Source organism: Hoplias malabaricus, chromosome 6 (assembly GCF_029633855.1).
Source record: "Hoplias malabaricus isolate fHopMal1 chromosome 6, fHopMal1.hap1, whole genome shotgun sequence".
In the NCBI taxonomy this organism is placed as follows: domain Eukaryota; kingdom Metazoa; phylum Chordata; class Actinopteri; order Characiformes; family Erythrinidae; genus Hoplias; species Hoplias malabaricus.
This window is the reverse complement of record NC_089805.1, coordinates 41,476,686-41,495,469: the sequence shown is the minus strand read 5'-3', so window position 1 is coordinate 41,495,469 and position 18,784 is coordinate 41,476,686. Positions and strand designations below refer to the sequence as shown.

The following is an 18,784-nucleotide window of genomic DNA, read 5'->3' as shown; positions in this document are numbered from 1 at the left end:
TCTCTTTGCCTCTCTGTCACCAACAGCTGCGATTTCTCAAAATCGTGTAGCTTCTGAGCTTATTTACATAGCACCTAAAACATCGTACTGACTCGATATTGATTCAATCAGCAATCATTTCCTGCTCCTGCTAAAGTCACTTAAATGCTGTCATCACAATTATAAACAAAAAACATTTTTATAAAATTCTGAGAATGTTTCCTCACCATTTGCTTGCTGTTCTACAGTCTGTCTTCATGCTTGAAATGGGTCTGATGTGTTTATGAAGTCCCAGTGTCAGTAAATGGGTAAAAAAATACAAAGGGTTTCTGTTAGCTAAGATTCCTCTCTCTGCTCAAAGAAGAAAAACAGAATTTTACAGGATATTAGACAAAGAAGAGACCTCCAAATTTTAAAAAACATGAAGTGAGATGCGGATGTTGCTCTATTCCTGCTCCATAGGTGTGTAATATTGACTTATTTTTGCTGTAGATGGAACTGAGGCTAAATTCAGCAGAGTGCTAATAGCATGAAATTAAACAGACTTCCAGTGCTACAAAACAGTCATTTTCCCCCCTCAATCCATTTCACGCTAAAAGAAGTGGAGCTTCTAAACATAAACAAACAAGAGAACAGTGTTTGCCCACATAGATAATGCCCTAAGTAAAAAAGTATATCAAAAATACTCTTGTGCAGGTACGCTAGCACATTGGCTTGTTGAAACAGTAGCCAGAGCCAACAGAGCTAGCTAAAATGCTAATCTACAAATACTCTCAATCTACTCTGATGAGGAAAATTAAATACCATTTGATGTTGCCAGATGGTGCCTCTTCAGACAGCTCAGTCAGTATTGGGACACAGGGAAAATGAATGGGGTGGTGGAGTGGATCTGGAAGGAAGAGGTAGGCCAGACTGTTCTGCAGGAGGACAGATGGTCGTTTAGCCGCCCAGAGAGACCCCACGTCTCTGTGATGTTTTTAGTTGGACTCATGCTGCTAGCTGTCTCAGTCAGCTCTGACCTGCCCTGTGGCCTTACTGTGAGGGTCTGTACTCTTGGCCATGTCTGTGGACTCAGCTCCCTCCTCCTGGGTCAGTCAGCACTGATGAAACCCCACCACTGATGGCACTGGATGACTGGTTGTGAATCTGATGATGGTGGATGAATCAGGATTGAGAATGTGATTATTTGGAAAGAGTTTTCTAAAACACTTTGTGTCTTTGGGGGATGAGTGAATGAATCCTCATGTACCCAACTCATTGACCTGGGATCTTTAAAGAACTCTCCAAACCCCCAAATCCCCCCCAAGATTGTTTCAAACTTCACAGGGGACTCACAGCAGCACAAAACCATTATATTTTACTGTTGTGTTCCTTCTGCTTAAAACACCTTAGGTTTTGTGTAATTCTTCAGCCACTTTAGTGACACCTAGTGACCTGATGTATCAGCGAATGGGTACTAAACCTACTGTACACATGGCTGCTCCTTTTTGGAGGATGATCGTGTTCTTTTGGTGACTACAAATATATTTATCTCTTTGTCTCTATCTTTATCTCATGTCATCTCTGTTTTATAGAAATGTATAGAGTCAGTCAGTCACACTTTCATAGATGTTCTGTGTTATGATTTATACTGGGGTCCGAAATCAACCATTCACTGCGCACTGGTTCCAGTCTATTGCAGGGCATCACATTCACCCAGTCACTCACACAATCTGCCTTTGGACTGTGGGAGGGAACTGGTGAGCCAGAGGGAACCCACACAGTCAGGGGGACAACACCCCTTATGAAGTGCTGTGTTGATATGTTATTTCCATACTGCCCACCATTATATATAATATGTATTTTATACATATTCATCTCCTGGAAGAGTTTGGTGATTCCTTATCTTCACCGTGAGTAAAATCTACTCTTTTATTGCTGTTCATTGTGGCTGTAACCATGCTGTGTGTTCCTCTGCTGTGCCATAACGTGATAATCTGTTTCCAGGCCTGTACATATTCACTGACTTGCTTTCTGATTCATGCTGACATCCTCCTGCATGAGTGATTCTCTCTCTCTCTCTTGCTCTGTCTCTCCTCACACAACCCTTACATAAGATCAGATCCGTGCTCTCATTAATATCACAACAGCACAATTTCAACACCACTGCATAAGAAAAAAAAAAACATTATATATATTACACAGAAAAGCTTAAATATAATTTAAATGCACAGTAAATGTACAGCAGTCTCAGGTGATTATTGTTTGAAGAGTGCCAGTCTCTCCAATGTTATTGTCCTGGAAAGCGTCCTGCAGGCTCTCTGGAGTGGGCAGTGTCTAGTGCAGGACTTTGTGCTGGACGTACTGACAGAGGCACAGTGACGCATTTGTGCAGTGATTTGTGTTTGTGTCTAGAGGGCGATGTGCTGAAACAGGAAGTCTCTCCAACACCAACAGCCTCACATACACGGCACTGTAGGTCAGCAAGAGCTGGTACGCTATAGCCTGAGAACACACACACACACACACACACACACACACACACACACATGGAACATTGCTAAAGAATTCAGCAAGAAAATCATGTAAAGCTGAAGCACATAATGAAATGCAGTGGTTCCAATCCCTGCCCACAGGATTATTTTTTGGGGGGCAAAGACACCATATGTCCACACTTTACAAGACATATCTTGCATTAACTCTCTAGGGACTAACGGCAAAATTGAGATTTTTTAGCTGTATTTTGGCATATATTCACATGTTTATAGACCTCTGAGAGTTGACAGACTGGTCCCAGATAGCAATGGATATTTCGCCCCAAAATTTGGCAAATCTGCAGTTCTCTTATTGGCCACATTTGGCTTTTAATGATGCCATTGCCTCAACTCAGCCACAGGTTCTACCTACAGGGGTTAGACAATGAAGCTGAAACTCCTGTCATTGTAGTGTGGGAGGTTTCATGGCTAAACTGGAGCAGCCTGGTGGCCAATCTTCATTAACTGCACATTGTACCAGTAAGACCATGTGCATCCAATGGTTCAAACACTGTGTCCTGAAGGCGGTGCCGTGTATCAGGACGACAGTGCACCAATACACACAGCAAGACTGGTGAAAGACTGGTTTGATGAACATGAAAGTGAAGTTGAACATCTCCCATGGCCTGCACAGTCACCAGATCTAAATATTATTGAGCCACTTTGGGGTGTTTTGGAGGAGCGAGTCAGGAAACGTTTTCCTCCACCAGCATCACGTAGAGACCTGGCCACTATCCTGCAAGAAGAATGGCTTCAAATCTCTCTGACCACTGTGCAGGACTTGTGTATGTCATTCCCAAGACGAACTGACGCTGTATTGGCCGCAAAAGGAGGCCCTACACCACACTAATAAATTACTGTGGTCTAAAACCAGGTTTCACTTTCATTGTCCAACCCCTGTACATGGGCCAGTTGTCAGGTGTGTTCTGGAATAAATCAGGGCCAAATGTCTGGCCCACACAACACTTTGCCAGAGCAATAACTGCTGTAAATACCAAAAGAGGCACATATTAGGCCCAAATGTGTCTGCTATCTGGTTTGTACTTATACACTACATGGAGCCCATTAGGTACAGGTCATGTACAGAATTTGGATTATTAGTTGTAGTTAATATATATTAGTTGGGCCCTAAATCAGATACAATAACAAGTTCTTCATGTGCCTGGAACTTCTCTACTAATGCTAACACTAATATTAATGCTACTATTACTCCTACTAATATTAGTATTTTATATTATCTTTAGAAAACAAAATTATATATAATTAATATTACAACAAAGGTTTTCCAATTTATTAAACAACAGGTTTAATACAGCAATGAAAAATGCACGTATAGTGAATAAACACATTGGATTGTGTGGGTATTATTTTAATTGATTTAACTGACACCTCCTCACCTGATAGGACAGAGTGCAGTCCGGTACAAGGCTGTAGCTTCTGGTCAGTTTCAACTCTTCCCTCTGCCTTAGTGAAGTGTGTTTTGTTCTGGCCTCCACTAGCAGGGGGCGCTCCTCATCTGGCTCTTCACCTGACAGATCACTACCCTCATCCTCAGAGGTCATGACCTCACTCACTATAACCAGGTGAGCCATTCTTTTCTTCAGTTTCTTCTGAGGGGAGAATGTTTGTGTTATATTTTTACATTTCACCACTTTAATTAAACCCCAACCACCACGTTGCACTGAGCATATCCTCAGTAACAGACCTCACATTCATAAATGCAGCACACGTGAAACACTTATGTTTTAACTTTAAAGAGCTCATATCATGGAAAGCAAAGCTTTTCCTAATTTACTTTTCAACCCAATTCCAATTAAAGACTTAATTTTTCTAGCACTTTGTCAAAGTTGGTGCTGTTTTTTTTCCAACAAACATCACTTAGGTCACAAAGTACTGGACAAATATAGTATGATCTTTTGTTGCATTTTCATTGCTAAATGTTGCAAGTGTAAAGACATGCGCACCTCTATCTCGTCTCTGACAAAACCGAGGCCTTCCAGAGTTTCAGTGAGGGCTTGCAGGCAGGGGGACATGTCCCAAAACACACAAAACAGCTGAAGAGAGAGGAGTGAAGTTAGACTGTTTACTCACATGTCATGACAACTACAGAGGTTTATCAGATAAACGCAGGAAATGAACATGAGATGGAGAGGCAGATAAAAATCACATGAAGGCAGATGTGAGAACAAATTGTAAGCGCTTTCTGTAAGCCAGAAGTTAAAAGCAGAGGCAATTTGACTTCCAGGCTGGTTTAAAACTTTGAAATACATATTTCTGGATTTCCACAAACCCTAAATCCTAATGTTAATGGGATATAGCTTTAAAAATATCCTTAAAATACACTGACAGAAAGCCCCCTATTTTATCTCAGCTGTTACTGCTTCAACAGTCTACGGCAACATTCATGTTAATGAATTTATGTACCAAAAACGGTCATAGTTTATATATTTATGTTGCTATATTCCAATAGGTCTATGCACCATAGAATTAAACAGGATCTTTGGAGGTGCCCTATCCTGAAACACCATTTATAATGTCTGTAGGAAATGGCGGGCTGGAAATGCATTGTGGTGAGTGATATCACAAACTGTAATCAATTTCCAGTCATTGACCATATTTCTGAGGGTATGTTTTGGGACGCTAGCATTTTTACATACAATACATATATTTCATGTCAAACACTTCATTAGGTAAGTCACCATGATTATTCTCTGTCTGTGCATGTGGAGCAAAAGGTGAAGGTGTTTTACCTGCATTTTCCCTCTGCAGTTCTGGACCCAGTCGGCCACGGCCAGCAGGAGCCCATATCTGACCAGGTGCTCGTTCACCTGCACCAGACGGACGTCTGTGTTCACGTTAATCTGACAAGAGAACGACAGAGATGTAGTGAGTGTCTGCTTTTAATACTGACCTGCAGTCTCGCTGATGGACAACTGAGTGGTCTGCAGTTAAAAATATCATCACAACACAACACAACACTGCTAATGACACACTCTCTACACAAAGAGGGGATGCAGATTTTAACAGGTTTTAAATTTTCATAAACTAACGTTGGGGTTAATAAAGTTAATACTGTCTTATGCAGAAGTATTGGAAAATAGTGTAAAGAAGTAACTATCCTCTAAAAAAACACAACATGTGTCTCCTTTGCTTTGTCTTTTGAGAATAATATAAAATCTGGCCGTACGTTTTCTTTTTCCAGCAGGTTAGCCTTAGCAACAACAAAGACACTCCACACTAAAATGTCCAGTAAAGTGTAATATTTACTTTGCTCCCTGTAGAGCATTTGCTGGAATATTTTAAAATCAACAAATCATGTACTTCGACCAGAGATGTGCAAATGTTCACATGCGACTAAAACTGTCTGCAGAGTTTTCAACATGACCTGTTTTTTTTCTCCCATAAAGGAGTAAACTCCTCACAGACAGTCACCCGGAGGAAACCCACGCGGACACAGGGAGAACACCTCACACTCCTCACAGACAGTCACCCGGAGGAAACCCACGCGGACACAGGGAGAACACCTCACACTCCTCACAGACAGTCACCCGGAGGAAACCCACGCAGACACAGGGAGAACACACCACACTCCTCACAGACAGTCACCCGGAGGAAACCCACACAGACACAGGGAGAACACACCACACTCCTCACAGTCAGTCACCCGGAGGAAACCCACACAGACACAGGGAGAACACACCACACTCCTCACAGACAGTCACCAGGAGGAAACCCACACAGACACAGGGAGAACAAACCACACTCCTCACAGACAGTCACCAGGAGGAAACCCACACAGACACAGGGAGAACATACCACACTCCTCACAGACAGTCACCAGGAGGAAACCCACACAGACACGGGGAGAACACACCACACTCCTCACAGTCACCAGGAGGAAACCCACACAGACACAGGGAGAACACACCACACTCCTCACAGACAGTCACTCGGAGGAAACCCACACAGACACAGGGAGAACACACCACACTCCTCACAGACAGTCACTCGGAGTGGGACTCAAACCCACAACCACAAGCTGTGTGACTGCGACACTACCTGCTGCACCACCGTGCTGCCCTTTTATGGAAATGCTCATGCAACATCTTTGAATATAACAACATTCTGCTGAAAGTTACAACTGCATACAGTTGATTTTAAAGGTGGTATTAATCACCATATTGCTTTGATATTTCTTGGAAGTGAAAAGCTCACACACAGACATTTCAGGTATTGACTGACATGTGATTCAAACCTTTTCAAAATGTATCCCAATTTTCTACACAATCATTAATCAATGCCAGTTCCAGCCTGATAGCTATGAGTCACGCAGTTTCACTAAGTGCCACAAACCATTTCTTTAGAAACTAGCTCATCAAACATACCACCACTGGACAACTTAATATGGGTGGAGGTCGCCCAGATCTGTCATATCAGCTAACAGACAAATGCCCTGCCCAGCAAAGTGCTTACACTGACTTACAATTCACATTTCATTGTCCAATTCAAACAATATCATTTTTTAGATACATCTCTAACAAGATCTTGTCTTCCAGTAGATGTGTGAGAGTGGTGTGAAGGACATGCTTGTGTATTGGGAGAGTGATTTAGAAAGGAGCTGCTTCCTGCCTCTTTGCTGTTGTAGTAAAGGATGAAGATGATGACAGTGGTGATGAAGATGGAGAAGAGGCTCACACACAGACAGAGAACCCAGAAGTGTATGGAGGTCTCAGAGAAGTACCGGTGCAGAGTGGAGTACACAGCACACCACAGAACCACATACAGAATCTAAACAACAGAGTAACAATACAAGAACATAACACAATCAGTTACAACTCAGAAAGTCCAGGAGTGTTGAAAAATAGAGCTGTGACTCAGTTCTGCGTAGATATGCTGCACTGGTCGGACCTGATTAAAACGTGTGCTCTCATTCAGAGGTGTGTTATTTTCACCCAACTAAGACGTTTAGGCATTGTGGGTCACATGGCACAATTTGTTGATTTTTCTGAGTGAAAAAATCTTCTACAGAGGCACACATATATATGGCACTTTAATGAACTGTTTCTATATATGAGTTTAACTAGAAATATGTGTAAACATTTGTTAAATTCAACAGTTAAAGCCCCAGTTTGCTAACTGTTGGCCAATAATGGGACACACATATGAATCAGCTCATTTCAGTGATCTTGTGTTAGTTTGGACATTCTGCTGAACTGCAGTTGTGACAGATGTCTGTGCAGAGCTGACGGCTGGATTATGATTCAAAAGTCATAACAACGCTTTAATGTTGAAATCAGTGCTGACTGTTCATTGCAAATACAGATTAATTCTAAAGGTGTTGTCAAAAAGTTTATAAATCATTGTAAAATACAATAAAACCCTCATTAAAATAATGAGTAGCTACTAAATACCAGTCTGAGTAACATAATGTCTGTATCTGGTCTGAAACCTCTTCAACTACTGAGTAAAGGCTAAGCACCACTTAATGGACCTCCATGAATATTCCACATTATTGTAGTTACTGACAGATATAAGTATGAATTAAAATGAAAATAGCTGCTTAATTTGCTTTAAAACTGACAATTTTATTACATTGACGGAAAAACCCGAGCTCGCTACGGAAATTCTTGAACGCAACCGTGACGTCACTGGTGGACAACAGCTGAACAACGCCGCGGTAAAACACCGTTATGACTGACTGTTATGACAGTATCTAGCTAAATAACCAACATTATTCATGACGATAGCCTAGCAATAAGCTAAACTCAAATGTAGAGGTACCGTTATTCTTGTAAATGTGATCGAAGTGGAACTATATAAACCTTTCATGCATTCATTATCTGTAACCCCTTATCCAGTTCAGGGTGGAAGCCTACCTGGAATCATTGGGCGCAAGGCAGGAATACACCCTGGAGGGGGCGCCAGTCCTTCACAGGGCAACACAGATACACACTCACGGACATTTTTGAGTCGCCACCTGTGTTTTTGGACTGTGGGAGAACCCACGCGGACACGGGGAGAACACACCAACTCCTCACAGACAGTCACCCGGAGCGGGAATCGAACCCACAACCTCCAGGCCCCTGGAGCTGTGTGACTGCGACACTACCTGCTGCGCCACCGTGCCGCCCCAAACCTCCGTAATGCAGCTACGTAGCCGAGTATAATCTGAGCCACCGAGTTTAGCGAGTCAAGCTAACGTTAACTAACACCAACTAAAACAGGCGAAGTGAGTGTCCTTACCCTGTTTACCTCCATGTTACAGAGGCTCTTGAACACCTTTCGTTGGTGTCCTTACATGCCCATATTGTTGGAAAAGCGCCAGTGAAATGAGCTACAGATAACGGAGTGAGCGGATGGTCCTTTCCAAAGTGCCCGTTTAAAGTGGACAAATTTAGTCCATTTTCTGGATATTTTGGGATCTTTGGGCCATTTGTTCACAGATGTCCCACTGTACATTGAATGATTGCAGCCAAAAACAACACACCTTTTCGTCATTTTGCATTAAATTAAGTGCAGCTTCTAGAGTTGTTGTCCACCGTCTACGTCACAGGCAAGACGCCTATTAGAGTTTCCCAACACCGCTGGAGGGGGGGGGGGACCAACGGTCTTTTAAACCTTATTCTTTGAATTAGTGAGAAATAACATGTTTTCTGACTATCAATAAACACAAGTTAGGAACTCAAACTCCACTGTATTTTTTTGTTTGACACTTTCATATCGCTGGTGCTTAGCCTTTAACAACTGTATTGGATTTTCTTATCTATTTTAATTCCTCCATCTTCAGCACAGGGAGTGAAATTTGTACGATTCTGTTTTTCTGGTTCGATTTTGTCTAAAATGCAAGCTCCACACTGAGAGCTGCAAGTAAAAGGCAAACAGAACCAGCACTAAACCAGTATGAAATAATGAAATTAAATTCACAAAGAGGTTGTGAACTGGAGAAGAACATAGAAGGGGAAATGAACTCAGAATGCTGAATGTGTGTTCAGGGATTTTCATGAAGTGAATTTTGTAACTGCATTTCACAAAGTGTGTTTTGCCATGTTCCTCTTACTGGAGCCATGATGAAGTGAAACAGGGAGGAATTGAAGAACAGGTATCTTCGTATAGACGGAGGGTCCAGCGCCGCCTTCAGGGGAGTTTCGAAGTCCTCCACAGGGATCTGTGTAAGAAAATTCATAGGAATTGCTTTGTAAGAAACTGCAGCTCTATTCAAGATTGATTTGTTTAACAAGTGCAAGTTACATAGATAAAACCTATTAAACTGACCCAGTATGAATCTATTGTGTGGGTCGTTTTCACAGTTCAGACAATGTGTGGGAAGATAGGGAGCTAAGACAGATACACTTGATGTCCAAATAGTTGTAGATGCCTCTAATTAAAATAGCATTTATGATTCTGAAGGCCAGCTTTAAGGAACAACCAGTGTGAGCCCAAGTGTTCAGTCCTACACACACTGTTTATATAACCTCAAAAACCATGAAACCAAAGCCAAAGCCAGGTGTGAGATAGAGGTGTACAAAGCCCCCAGCAGTGAGCTGTGGAGAAGTGCATCTGGGTTCTCTGCTCTGATGGAGCTGCATCCAATAACACTAGGATGAGACAGTGGAGCTATTATTGTACAAAACTAAACAATAAGATCAGTACCTGACCTTATTTATATTTGTGTCCTAAAGTCCTATGCTTATCAGCTCGTATCAACTGTTGGCCAATGATTTACAGAGTTGAAACTCTATGAAATACCTTCTAATAATATGAATGTATGAATGTAATTAAATCAAATCCTCACAGCAATGTTCTAACATCTAGTCTAAAGTCTTCACAGAAGTGTATAGGTTTATACTGTATATGTGGTCTAGAAGCAAACATGAATGAGAGAGTTAAGGAACACAACTTTCTCCTCCCTAAACATTCCCAATTGAACTGCTCTTGAGCCATGTATCTAACACCCAACTTCTCCCTGGGCACTGTTGCACACACTTGTGTGTGTGTGTGTGTGTGTGCATGTGTCTATGCTTACTGCTCACTACTGCAAGTGTTCACGGCCATGGATGGGTTAAATGCAGGGACTGAATATTTTTGTAATGCAATGCAGTGACAAAATGACTAAATAAACCTTTTACATGTTTTGTCATGTTTGACATGTAGTGTGTGTTAATGTTTACCAAGTAGCCCTGGTTCAATAACAGAAATTACATTACAGAGCTCCTCTGAGAAATCTCTATTTCCAAATGTGTTTAGTTTTGTGATTCCTATAAAGATGTTTAACATAGTTGGAGAGAAATATATATATATAAAAAACACTAACTTGGAAGCCCTCTTGCTCCAGAAGAGTCCTGCAGAGTGCCAAGTCGAAGCTTGGGTACAATGTAGAAGATGTGGACACAGCCAGGACACACTGACCTAATAAATATGAACACACACACAAACAGAGTGTGAAATTACATCTATCAGACAATACTTTTGCACTGATATAAATATATAGTAGGTGAAATTAGGGTTTACTAAGTGTACATGTAGCAGGTAGTGTCGCAGTCACACAGCTCCAGGGGCCTGGAGGTTGTGGGTTCAAGTCCCGCTCCGGGTGACTGTCTGTGAGGAGTGTGGTGTGTTCTCTCTGTGTCTGCATGGGTTTTCTCCGGGTGACTGTCTGTGAGGAGTGTGGTGTGTTCTCCCTTTGTCTGCGTGGGTTTCCTCCGGGTGACTGTCTGTGAGGAGTGTGGTGTGTTCTCCCTGTGTCTGCGTGGGTTTCCTCCGGGTGACTGTCTGTGAGGAGTGTGGTGTGTTCTCCCTGTGTCTGCGTGGGTTTCCTCCGGGTGACTGTCTGTGAGGACTGTGGTGTGTTCTCCCTGTGTCTGCGTGGGTTTCCTCCGGGTGCTCCGGTTTCCTCCCACAGTCCAAAAACACATGTTGGTAGGTGGATTGGCGACTCAAAAGTGTCCATAGGTGTGAATGTGTGTGTGTCTGTGTTGCCCTGTGAAGGACTGGCGCCCCCTCCAGGGTGTGTTCCCGCCTTGTGCCCAATGATTCAAGGTAGGCTCTGGACCCACCGTGACCCTGAATTTGATAAGCGGCTACAGATAATGAATGAATGAATAAGTCTACACGTTTTCATGTTTATGTTGCTAGTGTAGCACTGAAGTAACCACTTGGGAACCATAAATCATTTCATCAAATTCACTGAGGACTTAAATAAAATGTGTTCACGTTACATCTGACCCACTCAGCTAATGCAGACAATGTGAGGCAATTTCAAATGGCATCACCATTACTGATATATAATGCAGAGAAAACATACTTCACACAACTTACATAACACAAAACCGTATTTAATTTATCTATGTCCACAACATAATGACCCCCACCCATCAGTGTCCTAACACTAACAGGCCACAGAAACACCTCCCTTTGTAGTTCCACCTTTCTGCTGTGCAGTTAGAGACTGGAACTGTTAAAGCGAAGTTTGTGGTAGTCATCCCCTAGTTCTCCCAAAACACTGGTCACAGATCTGCTCTTGTCTGGACATTATTGGGCCTAGCTGAGACGCACTGACATGCGAAAATATCTTAGTATCCTCCGTGTTTCTGATACACTCGCACCACGCACGCAAACACACTCACACGACTGTGTCAAGGTCACTGCTGTGTTGAGAATGGTCCACCAACTGAGTAATATCTAGTCTGCTGTGGTCGTGTGGTTAGAAAATGACCAGTGATGAATAGGGTAGAGGAGGTGGCTGGTAAAACTGTGCAGCAGCAGATGGGCTGCAGTCTGTTACTCTGTTATCTGAAGATCCTCACAGCCTTGCTGTAAATTTGACCAGTTACTATTCTCACTCCTTATCTCTGTGGGTTCAGTTCCCTGCCTGGGAATACAATAATATTTCTTTGACAAGACTCTTGTCTTTCCCCTGTACCTCTAACAGGAAAAACGTTGTAATTAGGGGCTGCGGGTGGGGGGCACATCCTTGCCCCTCCCGTAATCCCTTGTAAACATAACAGCATTATTTTTAATAAAAAGTAGTAATATGCACTTAAGATCCTGTGCAAGAACTTCATGTATTGTGCACTGTTCACAGGCCAGTCAGTGTATTGCTGGTTTAACAAATTACCTGCAGCCTTTAAACAAGAACACTGTGGTTCACTGCTGCAATTGTGTTCTTATGTGGAACATCAAACCTGTGCAGCTGACCCAGAATCCACAACATCCCCGCCTTTGGCTTTCTGTAGCTGCTTGTCTCCTAAGCCCAAAATGGAACCAAAAAAGTAATGTGTACTAGTAGCTTACCGTTTGCCCATGTTGCTCGTCTGCCTGTTACATCTTGTATCTCTGTGATCTCTGATGATATTCTGGACTCAGCATCACTCCTGTCTCCATCAGACTGAGTGATCCTCTCCTCCATCACAACACCAGCTGCAGGAACATGTACAGAAAAACATATCAGCCCCTTCACTTATTAATTATATATTATAACAAATATGAAGTCTACATGTACATTTTGTAGTTATGATACTGAGCCTCATCTATAAACCACAGGATTCTTCCCCCAAAAACCTATCCTCCTTCTCTCACATCCCTACATTTCCATTGTTATCAGATTAATACACTGATGTCTTTTTTATGTGTCTGTGAGGAGTGTGGTGTGTTCTCTCTGTGTCTGCGTGGGTTTCCTCCAGGTGACTGTCTGTGAGGAGTGTGGTGTGTTCTCTCTGTGTCTGTGTGGGTTTCCTCCGGGTAACTGTCTGTGAGGAGTGTGGTGTGTTCTTTCTGTGTCTGTGTGGGTTTCCTCCGGGTGACTGTCTGTGAGGAGTGTGGTGTGTTCTCCCTGTGTCTGCGTGGGTTTCCTCCGGGTGACTGTCTGTGAGGAGTGTGGTGTGTTCTCCCTGTGTCTGCGTGGGTTTCCTTCGGGTGACTGTCTGTGAGGAGTGTGGTGTGTTCTCCCTGTGTCTGCGTGGGTTTCCTCCGGGTGACTGTCTGTGAGGAGTGTGGTGTGTTCTCCCTGTGTCTGCGTGTGTTCTCTCTGTGTCTGCGTGGGTTTCCTCCGGGTGCTCCGGTTTCCTCCCACAGTCCAAAAAAAAAATGTTGACAGGTGGATTGACGACTCAAAAGTGTCCATAGGAGTGAATGTGTGAGTGAGTGTGCTGCCCTGTGAAGGACTAGCGCCCCCTCCAGGGTGTATTCCTGCCTTGCACCCAATGATTCCAGGTAGGCTCTGGACCCACCGCGACCCTGAATTGGATAAGGGTTACAAATAATGAATGAATGAATAACATTTAAACAGGATTCAAAATACCGATCTGTGATTTTGTAAATTATAGACATTCCCACTGAAAAAGTTTGTCGTAGGGAAAAAGGAACTGGTTAAAGAACATGTTTCTTAATTTTCAGTTTACGGTGGTGCAGCAGGTAGTGTTGCAGTCACACAGCTCCAGGGGCCTGGAGGTTGTGGGTTCAATTCCCACTCCGGGTGACTGTCTGTGAGGAGTGTGGTGTGTTCTCCCTGTGTCTGCGTGGGTTTCCTCCGGGTGACTGTCTGTGAGGAGTGTGGTGTGTTCTCCCTGTGTCTGCGTGGGTTTCCTCCGGGTGACTGTCTGTGAGGAGTGTGGTGTGTTCTCTCTGTGTCTGCGTGGGTTTCCTCCGGGTGCTCCGGTTTCCTCCCACAGTCAAAAAAAAAAAAACACATGTTGGTAGGTGGATTGACGACTCAAAAGTGTCCGTAGGTGTGAGTGAATGTGTGAGTGTGTGTGTTGCCCTGTGAAGGACTGGTGCCCCGTCTAGGGTGTATTCCCGCCTTGTGCCCAATGATTCCAGGTAGGCTCTGGACCCACCGTGACCCTGAACTGGATAAGGGTTACAAATAATGAATGAATGAATAACATTTAAACAGGATTCAAAATACCGATCTGTGATTTTGTAAATTATAGACATTCCCACTGAAAAAGTTTGTCGTAGGGAAAAAGGAACTGGTTAAAGAACTGCTGAGGGCCTACAAAGCTACATTTTAGCAGCTTAGGAGTTTTCTGGTCTTCTCTATACAGAGGGAAACATGTACAAATTATAGTCTTTGAGTTTTGACAGTGTAGAGATGCTAAAAAATTGTCTAAAAATATATATTTCATTATTTAAATAACAAGCTATTCAAGTAGACTTACGATTTAAGAAAAGCACTCATATTTTAATTGGTTGTTTGTTATTTGAACTGAATGCACTTTAGAGGCTTAAACAAAGCACATCAGTTTTCTTGTGCCTTATTTTTTTTATCGTGACCTGATTGTATCATACAAGAGTCATATGAGTCTTTAAACAGTGCCCAAAACCAGAGATGTTTTCAGCTGATTTTAAGCATAACTGTGGCTCTTTGCTCGCTCTGTCCTTATTTTGCAAGTTTATTTTTCTCATAGGGCAGTTTAGAGGGTTGGCTTAACACATACACCCATCAGAAACACCCTCTGTCAACACCCTCTGTCTTGTCTGAGACTAAGTGAGATAATACTCTCAATACATGTCAAAACAACACCAAAAAATGATGCGTAAATGTCACTCCTAACTCCACAGGACTCTCTTTGAATATACAGCCTTGGGTTTTATCAAAGAAAATGGATCCGAAATATAGTATATACACACATTCATTAGACGAAGACACAATCATTTCTTAGTCTTGGAATCACTGAGCTCTAAGCACACACTCTCAGCTCAGTGACGAATTCAGCAACAATCAGCTAATGAAGCAGGGGAGCTAATGAAGAGCGGGGCTAAGGTCTGATATTTTAAAACCTCTTACACTGCAGTTGGCTTTGTTTTGTGGAACTGAATCCAATCTTCACAATCATCCAGCCTTTGACTTTTGAAGAAAGTTCCTCTGGCTCTTTTTAGGCAGAAGCTTGGCTTGTGTGCTCATCAGAACAGGAAATTTAAAGGCAGAGACACTTCTTCTTTCGCAGTTTCAGACACAAGCCGTTGCTCTTTCTTAACAAACACAAGGTAATGCTCTTCCATGCAGTCAGTCAGCTGAGAACAGCTCACACTGCCGAGAGGATATGCCAAACATTTCACACTCCCAAACCAAGAGCAACCGAAAGCCATTAGCACTGATATATTTATCCATACGGTCTAATAACTCGAGCATTTTCCGATGTTATCTATGTAGTTACTCTATAATAAGCCTTAGAATGAGGACACACAGGAAGCTTAATTAGGTGAGTTGAATGGTCAGATCCAAATAGTTGTCATTTTGTGTAGTAATCATTATTATCCCTAATTTGGGCTTATTTAAAAAACACATTGGAATACCTCAGAGAAATCAGCTTGTATAGACTTCCATGTACAAGCCTGAGGATGTATTCCAAACATCTGTGTGAATAAACTCAAATTAGCATGCGGAGAAGTCTCTGTAGTTAAAGGGGTATGTCACCGGTTTTTCAAAATTTCCATCACTTCACTGACTGAGATTTAAACAGTCCCTGAAAACGGTTTGCTGCAAAATGGTCTGTTTTAAAAACAACATAGGGTCAGAATTGTTCACAGTGGTGGTGATAGGAACCAGACGTCTGAAGCGTTTAATGCCTTTAAATGACTCTAAATGCAACTGTTATCGTGTCCAAACATAGAGGACACATGTTGGTTCTCTGGTGGAGGCAGATAATAAAATGGCTGCATTTGAGCATTTCAGCTTATTGCCTCCTATAACCACCACAGTAAAGGCCTCTGATTCTGTACATTTCTCTACAGTTAACCCTTTGATGTTTATATCTCAGATGGTGAACATTAAGGAAAATATGTGAAATGTCCCTTTAACTAAAGGCACGCGTCTTAAGATTTGTTTACTTACTGCAGCTCAGCTGAACCTGCCAACGGTGCCCCACATGTCCAGAGCAGATACTTATCTGTCCGTCTGTGAATAAGAAATGCAGAAAAGACAGAGGAAGAGACAGAGAGGGGGAAAATGTTTTAAGCATTTTGCAACATACATAAAAATAAACAGGAATACAATTTAGCATACAAAAACAAACCTGGATTACCTAGCTTCCTCCCCTTCTCACTGCTGTGATTAAGCACACATTTTACAGCTGCCTGAAAAGATTAGACCATCTCTCTCTCTTTCTCTCCCCACCTCTCGCTCACACACTCACTCACTCTTACTCCCTCTCCCTCGTTTTTTCATTCCACTGTGTCCTTTGCTACTTTCAGTTTATTGTTTAGCTCCTCCCCATCACCACTCATCTGTCTACTTAACTGTCTACCATTTCCTCATCATTGCAATTGCAATTTTGTTTAATTCTCTCTCTCTCTCTCTTTCTTTCTCTCTCACTCTCTCTGTCTTTGTCTTTCTCTCTAAAGAGCAATCACTTCCTGTTTCATACATCTGCGACACTTTAATGACAGCAGCCAGCCTTCCTTTTTCACCCCTCTCTCTCTCTCTCTCTCTCTCTTTCTTTCTCTCTCACTCTCTCTGTCTTTGTCTTTCTCTCTAAAGAGCAATCACTTCCTGTTTCATACATCTGCGACACTTTAATGACAGCAGCCAGCCTTCCTTTTTCACCCCTCTCTCTCTCTCTCTCTCTCTCTTTTTACCACAACCTTGTGACTCAGATCAGCTAGAACACATGACCTGAGGAATTCATACACTATTTCTCAGCCTTAAGCACAATGTGATAGAGAGGAGAAAAGAAGAGTATAGAAGAGAATAGAAAAAGAAAAGAAGGTAGAGATAGAGACTGAGAGAAAGTACAGGGAGAAAAAGAGAGAAAAATAATAAGAGGCAAAATGAAATGAATGAATTAGAGGAAGAGAGAGAGAGTGTGAACCTGAAAGTCATAAAGAATGACTCAGACAAAGAGAAAGGAAGGTGGAGAAACTGAGTTGGGGAGAAATACAAGATTCACAGACAGAGAAAAGAAAAACAGCACAAGCTGCACAAAAAGAAAGAGTGAGAATAAGATAAAGGACAAAAACACAAATAATAAAGAGAGCAGAAAGAGTGAGAGAGGCTTTAGAAACATCAGAGGAGAGAAACAGTACAACGTGTGCAAATCGATTTGAGAAAAAATGAAAAACAATGAGAGATAGGAGCAGAATGTGCAGTGAAAGAGAGGGAGATTGTTTGGATCGTTCATTCAGAATCAGCCATAATAATAAATAATAATAAGAGACCAGGCCTCGTCCACGTGCTCCTACAGGACCCAGGACACTGCTGTGGGTTTGAAAGGAGTGTCATTAAACAGGAATAAGCTGGTATTACCTGGAAACTCTCAGTATGTCTTACTCATGCTTTAATACTTACCTTTCATCAACTCTGCTCTCGGGCTGCGGTGCTGAATCATTCCCTGCTCCCTGTGGGACGCTCGCTCACTCGTGGGTCTCCAAGGACCTATTTAAATGGGAATGTGGCTTGTTTTTCCGAATTTAGGCGCAACTACGAGTTTAAGAACTACACATATTCAGTCAGAATGGTCTGATGTGAAATCTCACAGTGGGGTTGATAGGAAACAGACGTGTGAGGGTTTTAATCCTTTAAATATATACCACAGAGAAGAATATTACACACAACGGTGGCTTTCCTGGTTAGGTTTTGCTATAAATTGAAATAGGCAGGTGTCTGCAGGTCGTGTCACTGCCACACGGCTCAGGGTCTCAGGGTCCTGGGTTCAATCCTTGGTTTGGTGTGTTCTCCCTGTGTCTGTGTAGGTGCTTTCTGGATGTTCTGGCTTCCTACTACAATCCATAAGCACATGTTGGTGGGTGGATTGGCCGTCTAAGAGACTGGGTGAGTGTGTGAAATTGATTACAGGTGTGAGTGACTGGGTGAGTGTGTGATGTCCTGTGAAATGCATCCAGGGTGTGTTCCTGCCTTTTGCCAATGTTTCACCTGTAGGCTCCACACTCACTGAGACCCTGATCTGAAAGAAGTGGTTACAGAAATTGACTGAATGAACGTGAATACACAACAATCAATATCAACAAAAATGATCTTAAATTAACTATTATATTATATTATTATTATTATATTAATTATACTCCACAATAACTGCTATTCAAACCTTAAGAGGAATCACAAACAAGATCCAACATGGATATTTCTATATTGAATAGTATTTAATGAATTGTGAATGTGGCCACCTTGTGGTAGAAGAATGTAACTACAAACGTGTCAACGAGCAGTGAGAATGTTGTAGTAAAAGAAGAAGAAAAAATGAAAATAATTCCCCTTTGTGCACATCTTTTGTCTGATCCTTTAAAATACTGATTTAAATTAAATTACTGACCTTCAGAAATGCTGTAAAATCACCTTG

The 18,784-nt window shown here is 42.2% G+C and overlaps 1 protein-coding gene across 3 annotated transcripts; it reads right to left on the bottom strand.

The window, feature by feature from the left end:
- Nucleotides 1-108: 108 nt before the first annotated feature.
- tmem268 (transmembrane protein 268) lies at nucleotides 109-17,861 on the bottom strand. Of its 3 annotated transcripts, none has more exons than XM_066674728.1 (10): nucleotides 17,776-17,861; nucleotides 16,324-16,386; nucleotides 12,783-12,908; nucleotides 10,804-10,898; nucleotides 9,550-9,657; nucleotides 7,122-7,280; nucleotides 5,243-5,353; nucleotides 4,457-4,546; nucleotides 3,890-4,102; nucleotides 109-2,463 (listed from the first exon to the last, which is right to left on the bottom strand). In XM_066674728.1, exons 1-10 carry the CDS (start codon nucleotides 17,813-17,815, stop codon nucleotides 2,296-2,298), a joined length of 1,173 nt encoding a protein of 390 aa, XP_066530825.1. In that variant the 5' UTR covers nucleotides 17,816-17,861; the 3' UTR covers nucleotides 109-2,295. The 3 variants fall into 3 exon arrangements, with proteins under 3 accessions (XP_066530825.1, XP_066530827.1, XP_066530826.1); XM_066674730.1 differs by lacking the exon at nucleotides 17,776-17,861 and adding an exon at nucleotides 16,505-16,728; XM_066674729.1 differs by lacking the exon at nucleotides 17,776-17,861 and adding an exon at nucleotides 16,514-16,727.
- Nucleotides 17,862-18,784: the final 923 nt, after the last annotated feature.